At 65.0% G+C, this 23,233-nt stretch overlaps 1 protein-coding gene across 1 annotated transcript in view; it reads left to right on the forward strand.

Annotated features, from left to right (window-relative positions):
* Positions 1 to 23,233, forward strand: part of LOC122546227 (serine/threonine-protein kinase 36) — a 79,184-nt gene that overhangs the window by 5,566 nt on the left and 50,385 nt on the right. Inside the window, exons 3-4 of the mRNA XM_087984308.1 lie at positions 1,940 to 2,017; positions 13,651 to 13,781. Coding sequence (XP_087840434.1) covers positions 1,940 to 2,017; positions 13,651 to 13,781 — 209 coding nt within the window. The remainder of the gene's footprint in view (positions 1 to 1,939; positions 2,018 to 13,650; positions 13,782 to 23,233) is intronic.

Raw genomic sequence — 23,233 nt, forward strand, 5'->3', positions numbered from 1 at the left:
CATCCCTGGACACTACGGGACAATTTCCCCACGGCCAATCCACCGTAACCTGCACATCCCTGGACACTACGGGACAATTTCCCCACGGCCAACCCACCCTAACCTGCACATCCCTGGGCACTACGGGACAATTTCCCCACGGCCAATCCACCATAACCTGCACATCCCTGGGCACTACGGGACAATTTCCCCACGGCCGATCCACCCTAACCTGCACATCCCTGGGCACTACGGGACAATTTCCCCACGGCCAGTCCACCCTAACCCGCACATCCCTGGGCACTACGGGACAATTTCCCCACGGCCAATCCACCCTAACCCGCACATCCCTGGACACTACGGGACAATTTTCCCACGGCCAACCCACCCTAACCTGCACATCCCTGGACACTACGGGACAATTTCCCCACGGCCAATCCACCCTAACCTGTACATCCCTGGGCACTACGGGACAATTTCCCCACGGCCAATCCCACACTAACCTGCACATCCCTGGGCACTACGGGACAATTTCCCCACGGCCAATCCACCCTAACCCGCACATCCCTGGACACTACGGGACAATTTCCCCACGGCCAATCCACCGTAACCTGCACATCCCTGGACACTACGGGACAATTTCCCCACGGCCAATCCCACCATAACCCGCACATCCCTGGGCACTACGGGACAATTTCCCCACGGCCAATCCCACCATAACCCGCACATCCCTGGACACTACGGGACAATTTCCCCACGGCCAATCCCACCATAACCTGCACATCCCTGGACACTACGGGACAATTTCCCCACGGCCAACCCACCCTAACCTGCACATCCCTGGGCACTAGGGGACAATTTCACCACAGCCGATCCACCCTAACCTACACATCCCTGGGCACTATGGGACAATTTCCCCACGGCCAATCCACCCTAACCTGCACATCCCTGGACACTACGGGACAATTTCCCCACGGCCAATCCACCCTAACCTGCACATCCCTGGGCACTACGGGACAATTTCCCATGGCCAATCCACCCTAACCTGTACATCCCTGGGCACTACGGGATAATTTCCCCACGGCCAACCCACCCTGACCTGCACATCCCTGGGCACTACGGGACAATTTCCCCACGGCCAATCCCACCCTAACCTGCACATCCCTGGGCACTACAGGACAATTTCCCCACGGCCAATCCCACCCTAACCTGCACATCCCTGGGCACTACGGGACAATTTCCCAGGGCCAATCCCACCCTAACCTGCAAATCCCTGGGCACTACCAGGCTGCCCTCATCAGAGTAGATTGTGTAAACTCAAAAGCTGCAGTGAGGCATTGGCACTGTTCTCTGGTCCCTGAACAATGGGTGTCGCTGGCTGGGACTAGTACGTACACCTCCATCACTCCCCCTCCCAGAGAACGTGGGGTGAGCTGCCTTCCTGAACCGCTGCAGTCCCTCATCCACCCTGCTCCCTCTCCATGTGGTGTAGGGACACAGCATACTGAGGGAGCGAGCTCAGGGTTTGGACCCTGAAGGGAACGGCCGATACCGTACCCACTGGGGGTTTCTCGGAGGGGAGCTTGCAGGGCGTAGTGTTTTCCTCCTTTGCTTCTGCTGCCCTTCCAGGAATGGCTAAAGGGCTAGCAGCTTCAGAAGCTGCTGTCAGTCAGTGAGGCTCTGCAGTGGGTCTTGCAGAGGGTACGCACCGCCGCCCGTGTCGGTGGGGGGAGGGAGGGGGTCAGTGTCTCGATCGAGCTGTGGCAGGGGCAGGGGTAGGGCCCTATCTCTCGGACAGTGTCTCAATGATGGTGGCACAGGCTTTGGGGAGCAGAGGGGTGGGGGGGGGGGGAGCGCAAAGAGCTGAAGGTGAGGGAAATGAAATGACGTCCACGGGACGAGTGCAGAGTGTCTTCTCTTCAGAGTTGAGTCCCGTGCTGTCTTTTTTTTTTGTTTGCAGGTGGTGGTGGTGACAGAGTTTGCTGAGGGGGAGCTCTTCCAGATTCTGGAGGATGACGGAAATCTGCCCGAGGAGCAGGTACAGACAGTCAACTCGCCCTCCTCCCTCTGACCCAGTCCCTCAGCAATGATAATCCCTCACATCTAAACCAACTCAGAGCTCAGGCCATGATTTGCACTGTGCCATATACACACCGAGTGAGCTCCGCACTGTGGGAGGGTCAGTGCTGAGGGAGCCCCGCACTGTGGGAGGGTCAGTGCTGAGGGAGCCCCGCACTGTGGGAGGGTCAGCGCCGAGGGAGCCCCGCACTGTGGGAGGGTCAGCACTGAGGGAGCCCCGCACTGTGGGAGGGTCAGTGCTGAGGGAGCCCCGCACTGTGGGAGGGTCAGTGCTGAGGGAGCCCCGCACTGTGGGAGGGTCAGCACTGAGGGAGCCCCGCACTGTGGGAGGGTCAGCGCTGAGGGAGCCCCGCACTGTGGGAGGGTCAGTGCTGAGGGAGCCCCGCACTGTGGGAGGGTCAGTGCTGAGGGAGCCCCACACTGTGGGAGGGTCAGTGCTGAGGGAGCCCCGCTCTGTGGGAGGGTCAGTGCTGAGGGAGCCCTGGACTGTGGGAGGGTCAGTGCTGAGGGAGCCCCACACTGTGGGAGGGTCAGTGCTGAGGGAGCCCCGCACTGTGGGAGGGTCAGTGCTGAGGGAGCCCCGCACTGTGGGAGGGTCAGTGCTGAGGGAGCCCCGCACTGTGGGAGGGTCAGTGCCGAGGGAACCCCGCGCTGTGGGAGGGTCAGTGCTGAGGGAGCCCCGCACTGTGGGAGGGTCAGTGCCGAGTGAGCTCCGCACTGTGGGAGGATCCGTGCTGAGGGAGCCCCGCACTGTGGGAGGGTCAGCGCCGAGGGAGCCCCGCACTGTGGGAGGGTCAGCGCCGAGGGAGCCCCGCACTATGGGAGGGTCAGTGCTGAGGGAGCCCTGCACTGTGGGAGGGTCAGTGACGAGGGAGCTCTGCACTGTCGGAGGGTCAGCGCTGAGGGAGCCCTGCACTGTGGGAGGGTCAGTGACGAGGGAGCTCTGCACTGTGGGAGGATCCGTGCTGAGGGAGCCCCGCACTGTGGAAGGGTCAGCGCCGAGGGAGCACCGCACTGTGGGAGGGTCAGCGCTGAGGGAGCCCCGCACTGTGGGAGGGTCAGTGCTGAGGGAGCCCCGCACTGTGGGAGGGTCAGTGCCGAGGGAGCTCCGCACTGTGGGAGGGTCAGTGCTGAGGGAGCTCCGCACTGTGGGAGGGTCAGTGCTGAGGGAGCCCCGCACTGTGGGAGGGTCAGCGCCGAGGGAGCCCCGCACTGTGGGAGGGTCAGTGCCGAGGGAGCCCCGCACTGTGGGAGGGTCAGTGCCGAGGGAGCCCCGCACTGTGGGAGGGTCAGTGCTGAGGGAGCCCTGGACTGTGGGAGGGTCAGTGCTGAGGGAGCCCCGCACTGTGGGAGGGTCAGTGCCGAGGGAGCCCCGCACTGTGGGAGGGTCAGTGCTGAGGGAGCCCCGCACTGTGGGAGGGTCAGTGCTGAGGGAGCCCCGCACTGTGGGAGGGTCAGCACCGAGGGAGCCCCGCACTGTGGGAGGGTCAGTGCTGAGGGAGCCCCGCACTGTGGGAGGGTCAGTGCTGAGGGAGCCCCGCACTGTGGGAGGGTCAGTGCTGAGGGAGCCCCGCACTGTGGGAGGGTCAGTGCTGAGGGAGCCCCGCACTGTGGGAGGGTCAGCACCGAGGGAGCCCCGCACTGTGGGAGGGTCAGTGCTGAGGGAGCCCCGCACTGTGGGAGGGTCAGTGCTGAGGGAGCCCCGCACTGTGGGAGGGTCAGCGCTGAGGGAGCCCCGCACTGTGGGAGGGTCAGCGCTGAGGGAGGGTCAGTGCTGTGGGAGGGTCAGTGCTGAGGGAGCCCCGCACTGTGGGAGGGTCAGCGCTGAGGGAGCCCCGCACTGTGGGAGGGTCAGCGCTGAGGGAGCCCCGCACTGTGGGAGGGTCAGTGCTGAGGGAGCCCCGCACTGTGGGAGGGTCAGTGCTGAGGGAGCCCCGCACTGTGGGAGGGTCAGTGCTGAGGGAGCCCCGCACTGTGGGAGGGTCAGGGCTGAGGGAGCCCCGCACTGTGGGAGGGTCAGTGCTGAGGGAGCCCCGCACTGTGGGAGGGTCAGTGCTGAGGGAGCCCCGCACTGTGGGAGGGTCAGTGCTGAGGGAGCCCCGCACTGTGGGAGGGTCAGTGCTGAGGGAGCCCCGCACTGTGGGAGGGTCAGTGCTGAGGGAGCCCCGCACTGTGGGAGGGTCAGTGCTGAGGGAGCCCCGCACTGTGGGAGGGTCAGTGCTGAGGGAGCCCCGCACTGTGGGAGGGTCAGTGCCGAGGGAACCCCGCGCTGTGGGAGGGTCAGTGCTGAGGGAGCCCCGCACTGTGGGAGGGTCAGTGCTGAGGGAGCCCCGCAATGTGGGAGGGTCAGCGCCGAGGGAGCCCCGCACTGTGGGAGGGTCAGTGCCGAGGGAGCCCCGCACTGTGGGAGGGTCAGTGCCGAGGGAGCCCCGCACTGTGGGAGGGTCAGTGCTGAGGGAGCCCTGGACTGTGGGAGGGTCAGTGCTGAGGGAGCCCCGCACTGTGGGAGGGTCAGTGCCGAGGGAGCCCCGCACTGTGGGAGGGTCAGTGCTGAGGGAGCCCCGCACTGTGGGAGGGTCAGTGCTGAGGGAGCCCCGCACTGTGGGAGGGTCAGCACCGAGGGAGCCCCGCACTGTGGGAGGGTCAGTGCTGAGGGAGCCCCGCACTGTGGGAGGGTCAGTGCTGTGGGAGCCCCGCACTGTGGGAGGGTCAGTGCTGAGGGAGCCCCGCACTGTGGGAGGGTCAGTGCTGAGGGAGCCCCGCACTGTGGGAGGGTCAGCACCGAGGGAGCCCCGCACTGTGGGAGGGTCAGTGCTGAGGGAGCCCCGCACTGTGGGAGGGTCAGTGCTGAGGGAGCCCCGCACTGTGGGAGGGTCAGTGCTGAGGGAGCCCCGCACTGTGGGAGGGTCAGCGCTGAGGGAGCCCCGCACTGTGGGAGGGTCAGCGCTGAGGGAGGGTCAGTGCTGTGGGAGGGTCAGTGCTGAGGGAGCCCCGCACTGTGGGAGGGTCAGCGCTGAGGGAGCCCCGCACTGTGGGAGGGTCAGCGCTGAGGGAGCCCCGCACTGTGGGAGGGTCAGTGCTGAGGGAGCCCCGCACTGTGGGAGGGTCAGTGCTGAGGGAGCCCCGCACTGTGGGAGGGTCAGTGCTGAGGGAGCCCCGCACTGTGGGAGGGTCAGTGCTGAGGGAGCCCCGCACTGTGGGAGGGTCAGGGCTGAGGGAGCCCCGCACTGTGGGAGGGTCAGTGCTGAGGGAGCCCCGCACTGTGGGAGGGTCAGTGCTGAGGGAGCCCCGCACTGTGGGAGGGTCAGTGCTGAGGGAGCCCCGCACTGTGGGAGGGTCAGTGCTGAGGGAGCCCCGCACTGTGGGAGGGTCAGTGCTGAGGGAGCCCCGCACTGTGGGAGGGTCAGTGCTGAGGGAGCCCCGCACTGTGGGAGGGTCAGTGCTGAGGGAGCCCCGCCCTGTGGGAGGGTCAGCGCTGAGGGAGCTCCGCACTGTGGGAGGGTCAGTGCTGAGGGAGCCCCGCACTGTGGGAGGGTCAGTGCTGAGGGAGCCCCGCACTGTGGGAGGGTCAGCGCTGAGGGAGCTCCGCACTGTGGGAGGGTCAGTGCCGAGTGAGCTCCGCACTGTGTGAGGGTCAGTGCCGAGGGAGCCCCGCACTGTGGGAGGGTCAGCGCCGAGGGAGCCCCGCACTGTCGGAGGGTCAGTGCCGAGTGAGCTCCGCACTGTGGGAGGGTCAGTGCCGAGGGAGCCCCGCACTGTCGGAGGGTCAGTGCCGAGTGAGCTCCGCACTGTGGGAGGGTCAGTGCTGAGGGAGCCCCGCACTGTGGGAGGGTCAGTGCTGAGGGAGCCCCACACTGTGGGAGGGTCAGTGACGAGGAAGCTCTGCACTGTGGGAGGGTCAGTGCTGAGGGAGCTCCGCACTGTGGGAGGGTCAGCGCTGAGGGAGCCCCACACTGTGGGAGGGTCAGTGCTGAGACAGACCCCGCACTGTGGGAGGGTCAGTGCTGAGGGAGCCCCACACTGTGGGAGGGTCAGTGCTGAGACAGACCCCGCACTGTGGGAGGGTCAGTGCTGAGGGAGCCCCGCACTGTGGGAGGGTCAGTGCTGAGGGAGCCCCGCACTGTGGGAGGGTCAGTGCTGAGGGAGCCCCGCACTGTGGGAGGGTCAGTGCTGAGGGAGCCCCGCACTGTGGGAGGGTCAGTGACGAGGGAGCCCCGCACTGTGGGAGGGTCAGTGCTGAGGGAGCCCCGCACTGTGGGAGGGTCAGTGCTGAGGGTGCCCCGCACTGTGGGAGGGTCAGTGCTGAGGGAGCCCCGCACTGTGGGAGGGTCAGTGCTGAGGGAGCCCCGCACTGTGGGAGGGTCAGTGCTGAGGGAGCCCCGCACTGTGGGAGGGTCAGTGCTGAGGGAGCCCCGCACTGTGGGAGGATCCGTGCTGAGGGAGCCCCGCACTGTGGAAGGGTCAGCGCCGAGGGAGCCCCGCACTGTGGGAGGGTCAGCGCTGAGGGAGCCCCGCACTGTGGGAGGGTCAGTGCCGAGGGAGCTCCGCACTGTGGGAGGGTCAGTGCGGAGACAGACCCCGCACTGTGGGAGGGTCAGTGCTGAGGGAGCCCCGCACTGTGGGAGGGTCAGTGCTGAGGGAGCTCCGCACTGTGGGAGGGTCAGTGATGAGGGAGCCCCGCACTGTGGGAGGGTCAGTGCTGAGGGAGCTCCGCACTGTGGGAGGGTCAGTGATGAGGGAGCCCCGCACTGTGGATGGGTCAGCGCCGAGGGAGCTCTGCACTGTGGGAGGGTCAGTGCTGAGGGAGCCCCGCACTGTGGGAGGGTCAGTGCTGAGGGAGCCCCGCACTGTGGGAGGGTCAGTGCTGAGGGAGCCCCTCACTGTGGATGGGTCAGCGCCGAGGGAGCTCCGCACTGTGGGAGGGTCAGTGCTGAGGGAGCCCCGCACTGTGGGAGGGTCAGTGCTGAGGGAGCCCCGCACTGTGGGAGGGTCAGTGATGAGGGAGCCCCTCACTGTGGATGGGTCAGCGCCGAGGGAGCTCCGCACTGTGGGAGGGTCAGTGCTGAGGGAGCCCCGCACTGTGGGAGGGTCAGTGCTGAGGGAGCCCCGCACTGTGGGAGGGTCAGTGCTGAGGGAGCCCCGCACTGTGGGAGGGTCAGCGCCGAGGGAGCTCCGCACTGTGGGAGGGTCAGTGCTGAGGGAGCCCCGCACTGTGGGAGGGTCAGTGCTGAGGGAGCCCTGGACTGTGGGAGGGTCAGCACCGAGGGAGCCCCGCACTGTGGGAGGGTCAGTGCTGAGGGAGCCCCGCACTGTGGGAGGGTCAGCACCGAGGGAGCCCCGCACTGTGGGAGGGTCAGTGCTGAGGGAGCCCCGCACTGTGGGAGGGTCAGTGCTGAGGGAGCCCCGCACTGTGGGAGGGTCAGTGCCGAGGGAGCCCCGCACTGTGGGAGGGTCAGCGCCGAGGGAGCCCCGCACTGTGGGAGGGTCAGCACTGAGGGAGCCCCGCACTGTGGGAGGGTCAGCGCTGAGGGAGCCCCGCACTGTGGGAGGGTCAGCGCTGAGGGAGCCCCGCACTGTGGGAAGGTCAGTGCTGAGGGAGCCCCGCACTGTGGGAGGGTCAGTGCTGAGGGAGCCCCGCACTGTGGGAGGGTCAGTGCCGAGGGAGCCCCGCACTGTGGGAGGGTCAGCGCCGAGGGAGCCCCGCACTGTGGGAGGGTCAGCACTGAGGGAGCCCCGCACTGTGGGAGGGTCAGGGCTGAGGGAGCCCCGCACTGTGGGAGGGTCAGTGCTGAGGGAGCCCCGCACTGTGGGAGGGTCAGTGCTGAGGGAGCCCCGCACTGTGGGAGGGTCAGTGCTGAGGGAGCCCCACACTGTGGGAGGGTCAGTGCTGAGGGAGCCCCGCTCTGTGGGAGGGTCAGTGCTGAGGGAGCCCTGGACTGTGGGAGGGTCAGTGCTGAGGGAGCCCCGCACTGTGGGAGGGTCAGTGCTGAGGGAGCCCCGCACTGTGGGAGGGTCAGTGCCGAGGGAGCCCCGCGCTGTGGGAGGGTCAGTGCCGAGTGAGCTCCGCACTGTGGGAGGGTCAGTGCCGAGGGAGCCCCGCACTGTGGGAGGGTCAGTGCCGAGGGAGCCCCGCACTGTGGGAGGGTCAGCGCCGAGGGAGCTCCGCACTGTGGGAGGGTCAGTGCTGAGGGAGTCCCGCACTGTGGGAGGGTCAGTGCCGAGGGAGCTCCGCACTGTGGGAGGGTCAGTGCGGAGACAGACCCCGCACTGTGGGAGGGTCAGTGCTGAGGGAGCCCCGCACTGTGGGAGGGTCAGTGCTGAGGGAGCTCCGCACTGTGGGAGGGTCAGTGCGGAGACAGACCCCGCACTGTGGGAGGGTCAGCGCCGAGGGAGCTCCGCACTGTGGGAGGGTCAGTGCTGAGGGAGCCCCGCACTGTGGGAGGGTCAGTGCTGAGGGAGCCCCGCACTGTGGGAGGGTCAGCGCCGAGGGAGCTCCGCACTGTGGGAGGGTCAGTGCTGAGGGAGCCTCGCTCTGTGGGAGGGTCAGTGCTGAGGGAGCCCTGGACTGTGGGAGGGTCAGCACCGAGGGAGCCCCGCACTGTGGGAGGGTCAGTGCTGAGGGAGCTCCGCACTGTGGGAGGGTCAGCACCGAGGGAGCCCCGCACTGTGGGAGGGTCAGTGCTGAGGGAGCCCCGCACTGTGGGAGGGTCAGTGCTGAGGGAGCCCCGCACTGTGGGAGGGTCAGTGCCGAGGGAGCCCCGCACTGTGGGAGGGTCAGCGCCGAGGGAGCCCCGCACTGTGGGAGGGTCAGCACTGAGGGAGCCCCGCACTGTGGGAGGGTCAGCGCTGAGGGAGCCCCGCACTGTGGGAGGGTCAGTGCTGAGGGAGCCCCGCACTGTGGGAGGGTCAGTGCCGAGGGAGCCCCGCGCTGTGGGAGGGTCAGTGCCGAGTGAGCTCCGCACTGTGGGAGGGTCAGTGCCGAGGGAGCCCCGCACTGTGGGAGGGTCAGTGCTGAGGGAGCCCCGCACTGTGGGAGGGTCAGTGCTGAGGGAGCCCCGCACTGTGGGAGGGTCAGCGCCGAGGGAGCTCCGCACTGTGGGAGGGTCAGTGCTGAGGGAGCCTCGCTCTGTGGGAGGGTCAGTGCTGAGGGAGCCCTGGACTGTGGGAGGGTCAGCACCGAGGGAGCCCCGCACTGTGGGAGGGTCAGTGCTGAGGGAGCTCCGCACTGTGGGAGGGTCAGCACCGAGGGAGCCCCGCACTGTGGGAGGGTCAGTGCTGAGGGAGCCCCGCACTGTGGGAGGGTCAGTGCTGAGGGAGCCCCGCACTGTGGGAGGGTCAGTGCCGAGGGAGCCCCGCACTGTGGGAGGGTCAGCGCCGAGGGAGCCCCGCACTGTGGGAGGGTCAGCACTGAGGGAGCCCCGCACTGTGGGAGGGTCAGCGCTGAGGGAGCCCCGCACTGTGGGAGGGTCAGTGCTGAGGGAGCCCCGCACTGTGGGAGGGTCAGTGCCGAGGGAGCCCCGCGCTGTGGGAGGGTCAGTGCCGAGTGAGCTCCGCACTGTGGGAGGGTCAGTGCCGAGGGAGCCCCGCACTGTGGGAGGGTCAGTGCTGAGGGAGCCCCGCACTGTGGGAGGGTCAGTGCTGAGGGAGCCCCGCACTGTGGGAGGGTCAGTGCCGAGGGAGCCCCGCACTGTGGGAGGGTCAGCGCCGAGGGAGCCCCGCACTGTGGGAGGGTCAGTGCTGAGGGAGCCCCGCACTGTGGGAGGGTCAGCGCTGAGGGAGCCCCGCACTGTGGGAGGGTCAGCGCTGAGGGAGCCCCGCACTGTGGGAGGGTCAGTGCTGAGGGAGCCCCGCACTGTGGGAGGGTCAGTGCTGAGGGAGCCCCGCACTGTGGGAGGGTCAGTGCTGAGGGAGCCCCGCACTGTGGGAGGGTCAGTGCTGAGGGAGCCCCACACTGTGGGAGGGTCAGTGCTGAGGGAGCCCCGCTCTGTGGGAGGGTCAGTGCTGAGGGAGCCCTGGACTGTGGGAGGGTCAGTGCTGAGGGAGCCCCGCACTGTGGGAGGGTCAGTGCTGAGGGAGCCCCGCACTGTGGGAGGGTCAGTGCCGAGGGAGCCCCGCGCTGTGGGAGGGTCAGTGCCGAGTGAGCTCCGCACTGTGGGAGGGTCAGTGCCGAGGGAGCCCCGCACTGTGGGAGGGTCAGTGCCGAGGGAGCCCCGCACTGTGGGAGGGTCAGCGCCGAGGGAGCCCCGCACTGTGGGAGGGTCAGCGCTGAGGGAGTCCCGCACTGTGGGAGGGTCAGTGCCGAGGGAGCTCCGCACTGTGGGAGGGTCAGTGCGGAGACAGACCCCGCACTGTGGGAGGGTCAGTGCTGAGGGAGCCCCGCACTGTGGGAGGGTCAGTGCTGAGGGAGCTCCGCACTGTGGGAGGGTCAGTGATGAGGGAGCCCCTCACTGTGGATGGGTCAGCGCCGAGGGAGCTCCGCACTGTGGGAGGGTCAGTGCTGAGGGAGCCCCGCACTGTGGGAGGGTCAGTGCTGAGGGAGCCCCGCACTGTGGGAGGGTCAGCGCCGAGGGAGCTCCGCACTGTGGGAGGGTCAGTGCTGAGGGAGCCTCGCTCTGTGGGAGGGTCAGTGCTGAGGGAGCCCTGGACTGTGGGAGGGTCAGCACCGAGGGAGCCCCGCACTGTGGGAGGGTCAGTGCTGAGGGAGCTCCGCACTGTGGGAGGGTCAGCACCGAGGGAGCCCCGCACTGTGGGAGGGTCAGTGCTGAGGGAGCCCCGCACTGTGGGAGGGTCAGTGCTGAGGGAGCCCCGCACTGTGGGAGGGTCAGTGCCGAGGGAGCCCCGCACTGTGGGAGGGTCAGCGCCGAGGGAGCCCCGCACTGTGGGAGGGTCAGCACTGAGGGAGCCCCGCACTGTGGGAGGGTCAGCGCTGAGGGAGCCCCGCACTGTGGGAGGGTCAGCGCTGAGGGAGCCCCGCACTGTGGGAGGGTCAGTGCTGAGGGAGCCCCGCACTGTGGGAGGGTCAGTGCTGAGGGAGCCCCGCACTGTGGGAGGGTCAGTGCCGAGGGAGCCCCGCACTGTGGGAGGGTCAGCGCCGAGGGAGCCCCGCACTGTGGGAGGGTCAGCACTGAGGGAGCCCCGCACTGTGGGAGGGTCAGGGCTGAGGGAGCCCCGCACTGTGGGAGGGTCAGTGCTGAGGGAGCCCCGCACTGTGGGAGGGTCAGTGCTGAGGGAGCCCCGCACTGTGGGAGGGTCAGTGCTGAGGGAGCCCCACACTGTGGGAGGGTCAGTGCTGAGGGAGCCCCGCTCTGTGGGAGGGTCAGTGCTGAGGGAGCCCTGGACTGTGGGAGGGTCAGTGCTGAGGGAGCCCCGCACTGTGGGAGGGTCAGTGCTGAGGGAGCCCCGCACTGTGGGAGGGTCAGTGCCGAGGGAGCCCCGCGCTGTGGGAGGGTCAGTGCCGAGTGAGCTCCGCACTGTGGGAGGGTCAGTGCCGAGGGAGCCCCGCACTGTGGGAGGGTCAGTGCTGAGGGAGCCCCGCACTGTGGGAGGGTCAGTGCTGAGGGAGCCCCGCACTGTGGGAGGGTCAGTGCTGAGGGAGCCCCGCACTGTGGGAGGGTCAGTGCTGAGGGAGCCCCGCACTGTGGGAGGGTCAGGGCTGAGGGAGCCCCGCACTGTGGGAGGGTCAGTGCTGAGGGAGCCCCGCTCTGTGGGAGGGTCAGCGCTGAGTGAGCCCCGCACTGTGGGAGGGTCAGCGCTGAGGGAGCCCTGGACTGTGGGAGGGTCAGTGCTGAGGGAGCCCCGCAATGTGGGAGGGTCAGTGCCGAGGGAGCCCCGCACTGTGGGAGGGTCAGTGCTGAGGGAGCCCCGCACTGTGGGAGGGTCAGTGCCGAGTGAGCTCCGCACTGTGGGAGGGTCAGTGCTGAGGGAGCCCCGCTCTGTGGGAGGGTCAGCGCTGAGGGAGCCCTGGACTGTGGGAGGGTCAGTGCTGAGGGTGCCCCGCAATGTGGGAGGGTCAGTGCCGAGGGAGCCCCGCACTGTGGGAGGGTCAGTGCTGAGGGAGCCCCGCACTGTGGGAGGGTCAGTGCTGAGGGAGCCCCGCACTGTGGGAGGGTCAGTGCCGAGTGAGCTCCGCACTGTGGGAGGGTCAGTGCTGAGGGAGCCCCGCACTGTGGGAGGGTCAGTGCTGAGGGAGCCCCGCACTGTGGGAGGGTCAGTGCTGAGGGAGCCCCGCACTGTGGGAGGGTCAGTGCTGAGGGAGCCCCGCACTGTGGGAGGGTCAGTGCTGAGGGAGCCCCGCACTGTGGGAGGGTCAGTGCTGAGGGAGCCCCGCACTGTGGGAGGGTCAGCGCTGAGGGAGCCCCGCACTGTGGGAGGGTCAGTGCTGAGGGAGCCCCGCACTGTGGGAGGGTCAGTGCTGAGGGAGCCCTGCACTGTGGGAGGGTCAGTGACGAGGGAGCACCGCACTGTGGGAGGGTCAGCGCTGAGGAAGCCCCGCACTGTGGGAGGGTCAGTGCCGAGGGAGCTCCGCACTGTGGGAGGGTCAGTGCGGAGACAGACCCCGCATTGTGGGAGGGTTAGTGCTGAGGGAGCCCCGCACTGTGGGAGGGTCAGTGCTGAGGGAGCCCCGCACTGTGGGAGGGTCAGTGCTGAGGGAGCCCCGCACTGTGGGAGGGTCAGTGCAGAGGGAGCCCCGCACTGTGGGAGGGTCAGTGATGAGGGAGCCCCTCACTGTGGGAGGGTCAGTGCTGAGGGAGCCCCTCACTGTGGGAGGGTCAGCGCTGAGGGAGCCCCACACTGTGGGAGGGTCAGTGCTGAGGGAGCCCCTCACTGTGGGAGGGTCAGCGCTGAGGGAGCCCCACACTGTGGGAGGGTCAGTGCTGAGGGAGCCCCGCACTGTGGGAGGGTCAGCGCCGAGGGAGCCCCGCACTGTGGGAGGGTCAGTGCTGAGGGAGCCCCGCACTGTGGGAGGGTCAGTGCTGAGGGAGCCCCGCACTGTGGGAGGGTCAGTGCTGAGGGAGCCCCGCACTGTGGGAGGGTCAGCGCTGAGGGAGCCCCACACTGTGGGAGGGTCAGTGCTGAGGGAGCCCCACACTGAGGGAGGGTCAGCGCCGAGGGAGCCCCGCACTGTGGGAGGGTCAGTGCTGAGGGAGCCCCTCACTGTGGGAGGGTCAGCGCTGAGGGAGCCCCACACTGTGGGAGGGTCAGTGCTGAGGGAGCCCCGCACTGTGGGAGGGTCAGCGCCGAGGGAGCCCCGCACTGTGGGAGGGTCAGTGCTGAGGGAGCCCCGCACTGTGGGAGGGTCAGTGCCGAGGGAGCCCTGCACTGTGGGAGGGTCAGTGCTGAGGGAGCCCCGCACTGTGGGAGGGTCAGTGCCGAGGGAGCCCCGCACTGTGGGAGGGTCAGTGCTGAGGGAGCCCCGCACTGTGGGAGGGTCAGTGCTGAGGGAGCCCCGCACTGTGGGAGGGTCTGCACCGAGGGAGCTCCGCGCACTGTGGGAGGGTCAGCGCCGAGGGATGGTCGGGGTTTGGAATTCCCCATGGGCTGTGTATGAAATCCTTCGGCTGTCCCAGTGACTCAGCCCCCGCTGCCTTCCAGGTCCGTGAGATTGCCTGTCAGCTGGTGTCTGCTCTGTATTACCTACACTCACACCGTATCCTGCACCGTGACATGAAACCACAGAACATCCTGCTTGGGAAAGGAGGAGTCCTCAAACTCTGTGACTTTGGGTAAGGCCTGATCTCTGCTGGCGCTGTGTGGCGCCATGCCACCTTTAAGCTGGATCCTGATGGGCGCAACTGCAGCCTGTGGTCTCTCCTCACCTCCGCGCTGCCCTTGCCCACCCACCTCCTCTGTCCCCCTTCTGCGCAGTCAGTCAGTTGAGAGATGTCAGATATGTATGAGTGTCAAGGGCAGAGCTATTGTTGCGATGGCATGGCCTATCATTTCCAATGTAACTGATCAAGCATTGCCATCTTATCGAGACAAAACAAAACTGCAGATGCTGGAAAGCAAGGTAGATAAACAGGAGGCTGGAGGAACACAGCAAGCCAGGCAGCATCAGGAGGTGGAGAAGTCAGTGTTTGATAGTGTATTGGATAGAACGCACGGGAAAGCAAAGGATGTCATATCCTGGTCGATACCTCTCAGGGTATTAACGTCAATCTGTAATGCACAGAGTGTCACAGACCGGGCTATAACACATGAGATTACACCACTAGGCACTGTGAAACATGTGGGCGCTGTAAATTACACACCTCCAGGGATCAGGAATCCGTGGGCGCTGTAAATTACACACCTCCAGGGATCAGGAATCCGCGGGCGCTGTAAATTACACATCCTCCAGGAACCAGGAATCCGCGGGCGCTGTAAATTACACACCCTCCAGGGACCGGGAATCCGCGGGGGCTGTAAATTACACACCTCCAGGGACCGGGAATCCGCGGGCGCTGTAAATTACACATCCTCCAGGAACCAGGAATCCGCGGGGGCTGTAAATTACACATCCTCCAGGAACCAGGAATCCGTGGGGGCTGTAAATTACACATCCTCCAGGGACAGGGAATCCGCGGGGGCTGTAAATTACACACCCTCCAGGGACCGGGAATCCGCGGGGGCTGTAAATTACACACCCTCCAGGGACCGGGAATCCGCGGGGGCTGTAAATTACACACCCTCCAGGGACAGGGTATCCGCGGGGGCTGTACATTACACACCCTCCAGGGACCGGGAATCCGCGGGGGCTGTACATTACACACCCTCCAGGGACCGGGAATCCGCGGGGGCTGTAAATTACACATCCTCCAGGGACCGGGAATCCGTGGGGGCTGTACATTACACACCCTCCAGGGACAGGGAATCCGCGGGGGCTGTAAATTACACACCCTCCAGGGACCGGGAATCCGCGGGGGCTGTAGATTACACAACCTCCAGGGACCGGGAATCCGTGCACGCTGTAAATTACACACCTCCAGGGACCGGGAATCTGCGGGGGCTGTACATTACACACCCTCCAGGGACCGGGAATCCGTGGGGGCTGTAGATTACACACCCTCCAGGGACCGGGTATCCGCGGGTGCTGTAGATTACACACCCTCCAGGGACCGGGAATCCGTGCACGCTGTAAATTACACACCTCCAGGGACCGGGAATCCGCGGGGGCTGTACATTACACACCCTCCAGGGACCGGGAATCCGCGGGGGCTGTACATTACACACCCTCCAGGGACAGGGAATCCGCGGGGGCTGTAAATTACACACCCTCCAGGGACCGGGAATCCGCGGGGGCTGTACATTACACACCCTCCAGGGACAGGGAATCCGCGGGGGCTGTAAATTACACATCCTCCAGGAACCACTAGGCACTGTGAAATACATGGGCGCTGTAAATTACACACCTCCAGGGACCGGGAATCCGTGCACGCTGTAAATTACACACCTCCAGGGACCGGGAATCCGCGGGCGCTGTAAATTACACACCTCCAGGGACCGGGAATCCGCGGGCGCTGTAAATTACACATCCTCCAGGAACCAGGAATCCGCGGGGGCTGTAAATTACACATCCTCCAGGAACCAGGAATCCGCGGGGCTGTAAATTACACATCCTCCAGGGACCGGGAATCCGCGGGGGCTGTACATTACACACCCTCCAGGGACAGGGAATCCGCGGGGGCTGTACATTACACACCCTCCAGGGACAGGGAATCCGTGGGCGCTGTAAATTACACACCCTCCAGGGACCGGGAATCCGCGGGGGCTGTACATTACACACCCTCCAGGGACCGGGAATCCGCGGGGGCTGTACATTACACACCCTCCAGGGACCGGGAATCCGCGGGGGCTGTACATTACACACCCTCCAGGGACCGGGAATCCGCGGGGGCTGTACATTACACACCTCCAGGGACCGGGAATCCGTGGGGGCTGTACATTACACACCCTCCAGGGACCGGGAATCCGCGGGGGCTGTAAATTACACACCCTCCAGGGACCGGGAATCCGCGGGGGCTGTACATTACACACCCTCCAGGGACCGGGAATCCGCGGGGGCTGTACATTACACACCCTCCAGGGACCGGGAATCCGCGGGGGCTGTAAATTACACACCCTCCAGGGACCGGGAATCCGCGGGGGCTGTACATTACACACCTCCAGGGACCGGGAATCCGTGGGGGCTGTAAATTACACACCCTCCAGGGACCGGGTATCCGCGGGGGCTGTAAATTACACACCCTCCAGGGACCGGGAATCCGCGGGGGCTGTAAATTACACACCCTCCAGGGACCGGGAATCCGCGGGGGCTGTAGATTACACACCCTCCAGGGACCGGGAATCCGCGGGGGCTGTAAATTACACACCCTCTAGGGACCGGGAATCAGCGGGGGCTGTAAATTACACACCCTCCAGGGACCGGGAATCCGCGGGGGCTGTACATTACACACCCTCCAGGGACCGGGAATCCGCGGGAGCTGTAAATTACACACCTCCAGGGACCGGGAATCCGCGGGGGCAGTACATTACACACCCTCCAGGGACCGGGAATCCGCGGGGGCTTTACATTACACACCCTCCAGGGACCGGGAATCCGTGGGGGCTGTACATTACACACCCTCCAAGGAACGGGAATCCGTGCGCGCTGTAAATTACACACCCTCCAGGGACCGGGAATCCGCAGGTGCTGTACATTGCACACCCTCCAGGGACCGGGAATCCGCAGGTGCTGTACATTACACACCCTCCAGGGACCGGGAATCCGCAGGTGCTGTACATTACACACCCTCCAGGGACCGGGAATCCGCGGGGGCTTTACATTACCCTCCAGGGACCGGGAATCCGCAGGTGCTGTACATTACACACCCTCCAGGGACCGGGAATCCGCGGGGGCTTTACATTACACACCCTCCAGGGACCGGGAATCCGTGGGGGCTGTATAGTACCCTCCAGGGACCGGGAATCCGTGGGGGCTGTAAATTACACACCCTGTAGGGACCGGGAATCCGCGGGGGCTGTAAATTACACACCCTGTAGGGACCGGGAATCCGCGGGGGCTGTAAATTACACACCCTCCAGGGACCGGGAATCCGCGGGGGCTGTAAATTACACACCCTCCAGGGACCGGGAATCCGCGGGGGCTGTAGATTACACACCCTCCAGGGACCGGGAATCCGCGGGGGCTGTAAATTACACACCCTCCAGGGACCGGGAATCCGTGCGCGCTGTAAATTACACACCTCCAGGGACCGGGAATCCGTGGGGGCTGTACATTACACACCCTCCAGGGACTGGGAATCCGGGGGGGCTGTAAATTACACACCCTCCAGGGACTGGGAATCCGTGGGGGCTGTACATTACACACCCTCCAGGGACCGGGAATCCGCGGGGGCTGTAAATTACACACCCTCCAGGGACTGGGAATCCGCGGGGGCTGTAAATTACACACCCTCCAGGGACAGGGAATCCGCGGGGGCTGTAAATTACACACCTCCAGGGACCGGGAATCCGCGGGGGCTGTACATCACACACCCTCCAGGGACCGGGAATCCGCGGGGGCTTTACATTACACACCCTCCAGGGACCGGGAATCCGTGCGCGCTGTAAATTACACACCCTCCAGGGACCGGGAATCCGCGGGGGCTGTACATTACACACCCTCCAGGGACCGGGAATCCGCGGGGGCTGTACATTACACACCCTCCAGGGACCGGGAATCCGCGGGGGCTGTAAATTACACACCCTCCAGGGAACGGGAATCCGCGGGGGCTGTACATTACACACCCTCCAGGGACCGGGAATCCGCGGGGGCTGTACATTACACACCCTCCAGGGACCGGGAATCCGCGGGGGCTGTACATTACACACCCTCCAGGGACCGGGAATCCGCGGGGGCTGTACATTACACACCCTCCAGGGACCGGGAATCCGTGGGTGCTGTACATTACACACCCTCCAGGGGCCGGGAATCCGCGGGGGCTGTACATTACACACCCTCCAGGGACCGGGAATCCGCGGGGGCTGTACATTACACACCCTCCAGGGACCGGGAATCCGCAGGTGCTGTACATTACACACCCTCCAGGGACCGGGAATCCGCGGGGGCTGTACATTACACACCCTCCAGGGACCGGGAATCCGCGGGGGCTGTACATTACACACCCTCCAGGGACCGGGAATCCGCGGGGGCTGTACATTACACACCCTCCAGGGACCGGGAATCCGCGGGGGCTGTACATTACACACCCTCCAGGGACCGGGAATCCGCGGGGGCTGTACATTTCACACCCTCCAGGGGCCGGGAATCCGCAGGTGCTGTCCATTACACACCCTCCAGGGACCGGGAATCCGCGGGGGCTGTAGATTACACACCCTCCAGGGACAGGGAATCCGCGGGGGCTGTACATTACACACCCTCCAGGGACCGGGAATCCGCGGGGGCTGTAGATTACACACCCTCCAGGGACCGGGAATCCGTGGGGGCTGTAAATTACACACCCTCCAGGGACCGGGAATCCGCAGGGGCTGTAAATTACACACCCTCCAGGGACCGGGAATCCGCGGGGGCTGTAAATTACACACCCTCTAGGGACCGGGAATCCGCGGGGGCTGTACATTACACACCCTCCAGGGACCGGGAATCCGCGGGGGCTGTAAATTACACACCCTCCAGGGACCGGGAATCCGCGGGGGCTGTACATTACACACCCTCCAGGCACCGGGAATCCGCGGGGGCTGTACATTACACACCCTCCAGGGACAGGGAATCCGCGGGGGCTGTAAATTACACACCTCCAGGGACCGGGAATCCGCGGGGGCTGTAAATTACACACCTCCAGGGACCGGGAATCCGCGGGGGCTGTACATCACACACCCTCCAGGGACCGGGAATCCGCGGGGGCTTTACATTACACACCCTCCAGGGACCGGGAATCCGTGCGCGCTGTAAATTACACACCCTCCAGGGACCGGGAATCCGCGGGGGCTGTACATTACACACCCTCCAGGGACCGGGAATCCGCGGGGGCTGTACATTACACACCCTCCAGGGACCGGGAATCCGCAGGTGCTGTACATTACACACCCTCCAGGGGCCGGGAATCCGCGGGGGCTGTACATTACACACCCTCCAGGGACCGGGAATCCGTGGGGGCTGTACATTACACACCCTCCAGGGACCGGGAATCTGCAGGTGCTGTACATTACACACCCTCCAGGGACCGGGAATCCGCGGGGGCTGTACATTACACACCCTCCAGGGGCCGGGAATCCGCGGGGGCTGTACATTACACACCCTCCAGGGACCGGGAATCCGTGGGGGCTGTACATTACACACCCTCCAGGGACCGGGAATCCGCAGGTGCTGTACATTACACACCCTCCAGGGACCGGGAATCCGCGGGGGCTGTACATTACACACCCTCCAGGGACCGGGAATCCGCGGGGGCTGTACATTACACACCCTCCAGGGACCGGGAATCCGCGGGGGCTGTACATTACACACCCTCCAGGGACCGGGAATCCGCGGGGGCTGTAGATTACACTCCCTCCAGGGACAGGGAATCCGCGGTGGCTGTACATTACACACCCTCCAGGGACCGGGAATCCGCGGGGGCTGTAGATTACACGCCCTCCAGGGACCGGGAATCCGCGGGGGCTGTACATTACACACCCTCCAGGGACCGGGAATCCGCGGGGGCTGTAAATTACACACCCTCCAGGGACAGGGAATCCGTGCGCGCTGTAAATTACACACCCTCCAGGGACCGGGAATCCGCAGGGGCTGTAAATTACACACCCTCCAGGGACCAGGAATCCGTGCGCGCTGTAAATTACACACCCTCTAGGGACCGGGAATCCGCGGGGGCTGTAAATTACACACCCTCCAGGGACCGGGAATCCGCGGGGGCTGTACATTACACACCCTCCAGGGACCGGGAATCCGCGGGGGCTGTACATTACACACCCTCCAGGGACCGGGAATCCGCGGGGGCTGTAAATTACACACCCTCCAGGGACCGGGAATCCGCGGGGGTTGTAAATTACACACCCTCCAGGGACCGGGAATCCGCGGGGGCTGTACATTACACACCCTCCAGGGACCGGGTATCCGCGGGGGCTGTACATTACACACCCTCCAGGGACCGGGAATCCGCGGGGGCTGTAAATTACACACCCTCCAGGGACCGGGAATCCGCAGGTGCTGTAAATTACACACCCTCCAGGGACCGGGAATCCGCGGGGGCTGTAAATTACACACCCTCCAGGGACCGGGAATCCGCGGGGGCTGTAAATTACACACCCTCCAGGGACCGGGAATCCGCAGGGGCTGTAAATTACACACCCTCCAGGGACCGGGAATCCGCGGGGGCTGTAAATTACACACCCTCCAGGGACCGGGAATCCGCGGGGGCTGTAAATTACACACCCTCCAGGGACCGGGAATCCGCGGGGGCTGTAAATTACACACCCTCCAGGGACCGGGAATCCGCAGGTGCTGTAAATTACACACCCTCCAGGGACCGGGAATCCGCGGGGGCTGTAAATTACACACCCTCCAGGGACCGGGAATCCGCAGGTGCTGTAAATTACACACCCTCCAGGGACCGGGAATCCGCGGGGGCTGTAAATTACACACCCTCCAGGGACCGGGAATCCGCGGGGGCTGTAAATTACACACCCTCCAGGGACCGGGAATCCGCAGGGGCTGTAAATTACACACCCTCCAGGGACCGGGAATCCGCGGGGGCTGTAAATTACACACCCTCTAGGGACCGGGAATCCGCGGGGGCTGTAAATTACACACCCTCCAGGGACAGGGAATCCGTGCGCGCTGTAAATTACACACCCTCCAGGGACCGGGAATCCGCAGGGGCTGTAAATTACACACCCTCCAGGGACCAGGAATCCGTGCGCGCTGTAAATTACACACCCTCCAGGGACCGGGAATCCGTGGGGGCTGTAAATTACACACCCTCCAGGGACCGGGAATCCGCGGGGGCTGTACATTACACACCCTCGAGGGACCGGGAATCCACGGGGGCTGTAAATTACACACCCTCCAGGGACCAGGAATCCGTGCGCGCTGTAAATTACACACCCTCCAGGGACCGGGAATCCGCGGGGGCTGTACATCACACACCCTCCAGGGACCGGGAATCCGCGGGGGCTTTACATTACACACCCTCCAGGGACCGGGAATCCGTGCGCGCTGTAAATTACACACCCTCCAGGGACCGGGAATCCGCGGGGGCTGTACATTACACACCCTCCAGGGACCGGGAATTCGCGGGGGCTGTACATTACACACCCTCCAGGGACCGGGAATCCGCAGGTGCTGTACATTACACACCCTCCAGGGACCGGGAATCCGCGGGTGCTGTACATTACACACCCTCCAGGGACCGGTAATCCGCGGGGGCTGTACATTACACACCCTCCAGGGACCGGGAATCCGTGGGGGCTGTACATTACACACCCTCCAGGGACCGGGAATCCGCGGGGGCTGTACATTACACACCCTCCAGGGACCGGGAATCCGCGGGGGCTGTACATTACACACCCTCCAGGGACCGGGAATCCGCGGGGGCTGTACATTTCACACCCTCCAGGGGCCGGGAATCCGCAGGTGCTGTCCATTACACACCCTCCAGGGACCGGGAATCCGCGGGGGCTGTAGATTACACACCCTCCAGGGACCGGGAATCCGCGGGGGCTGTACATTACACACCCTCCAGGGACCGGGAATCCGCGGGGGCTGTACATGACACACCATCCAGGGACCGGGAATCCGCGGGGGCTGTACATTACACACCCTCCAGGGACCGGGAATCCGCGGGGGCTGTAAATTACACACCCTCCAGGGACCGGGAATCCGCGGGGGCTGTAAATTACACACCCTCCAGGGACCGGGAATTCGTGGGCGCTGTAAATTACACACCTCCAGGGACCGGGAATCCGCGGGGGCTTTACATTACACACCCTCCAGGGACCGGGAATCCGCAGGTGCTGTACATTACACACCCTCCAGGGTCCGGAATCCGCGGGGGCTGTAGATTACACACCTCCAGGGACCGGAAATCCGCGGGGGCTGTACATTACACACCCTCCAGGGACAGGGAATCCGCGGGGGCTGTACATTACACACCCTCCAGGGACCGGGAATCCGCGGGGGCTGTACATTACACACCCTCCAGGGACCGGGAATCCGCGGGGGCTGTACATTACACACCCTCCAGGGACCGAGTATCCGCGGGGGCTGTACATCACACACCCTCCAGGGACCGGGAATCCGCGGGGGCTTTACATTACACACCCTCCAGGGACCGGGTATCCGCGGGGGCTGTAAATTACACACCCTCTAGGGACTGGGAATCCGCGGGGGCTGTAAATTACACACCCTCCAGGGACCGGGAATCCGCGGGGGCTGTAAATTACACACCCTCTAGGGACCGGGAATCCGCGGGGGCTGTAAATTACACACCCTCCAGGGACAGGGAATCCGTGCGCGCTGTAAATTACACACCCTCCAGGGACCGGGAATCCGCAGGGGCTGTAAATTACACACCCTCCAGGGACCGGGAATCCGCGGGGGCTGTAAATTACACACCCTCTAGGGACCGGGAATCCGCGGGGGCTGTAAATTACACACCCTCCAGGGACCAGGAATCCGTGCGCGCTGTAAATTACACACCCTCCAGGGACCGGGAATCCGCGGGGGCTGTACATTACACACCCTCCAGGGACCGAGTATCCGCGGGGGCTGTACATTACACACCCTCCAGGGACCGGGTATCCGCGGGGGCTGTAAATTACACACCCTCTAGGGACTGGGAATCCGCGGGGGCTGTACATTACACACCCTCCAGGGACCGGGAATCCGCGGGGGCTGTAAATTACACACCCTCCAGGGACCGGGAATCCGCGGGGGCTGTAAATTACACACCCTCTAGGGACCGGGAATCCGCGGGGGCTGTAAATTACACACCCTCCAGGGACAGGGAATCCGTGCGCGCTGTAAATTACACACCCTCCAGGGACCGGGAATCCGCGGGGGCTGTAAATTACACACCCTCCAGGGACCGGGAATCCGTGGGGGCTGTAAATTACACACCCTCCAGGGACCGGGAATCCGCGGGGGCTGTACACGACACACCCTCTAGGGACCGGGAATCCGTGGGGGCTGTAAATT

The sequence above is a fragment of the Chiloscyllium plagiosum genome, unplaced genomic scaffold (genome assembly GCF_037043375.1).
Source record: "Chiloscyllium plagiosum isolate Xiang-an unplaced genomic scaffold, Cpla_swu_hap1 HiC_scaffold_48, whole genome shotgun sequence".
In the NCBI taxonomy this organism is placed as follows: Eukaryota; Metazoa; Chordata; class Chondrichthyes; order Orectolobiformes; family Hemiscylliidae; genus Chiloscyllium; species Chiloscyllium plagiosum.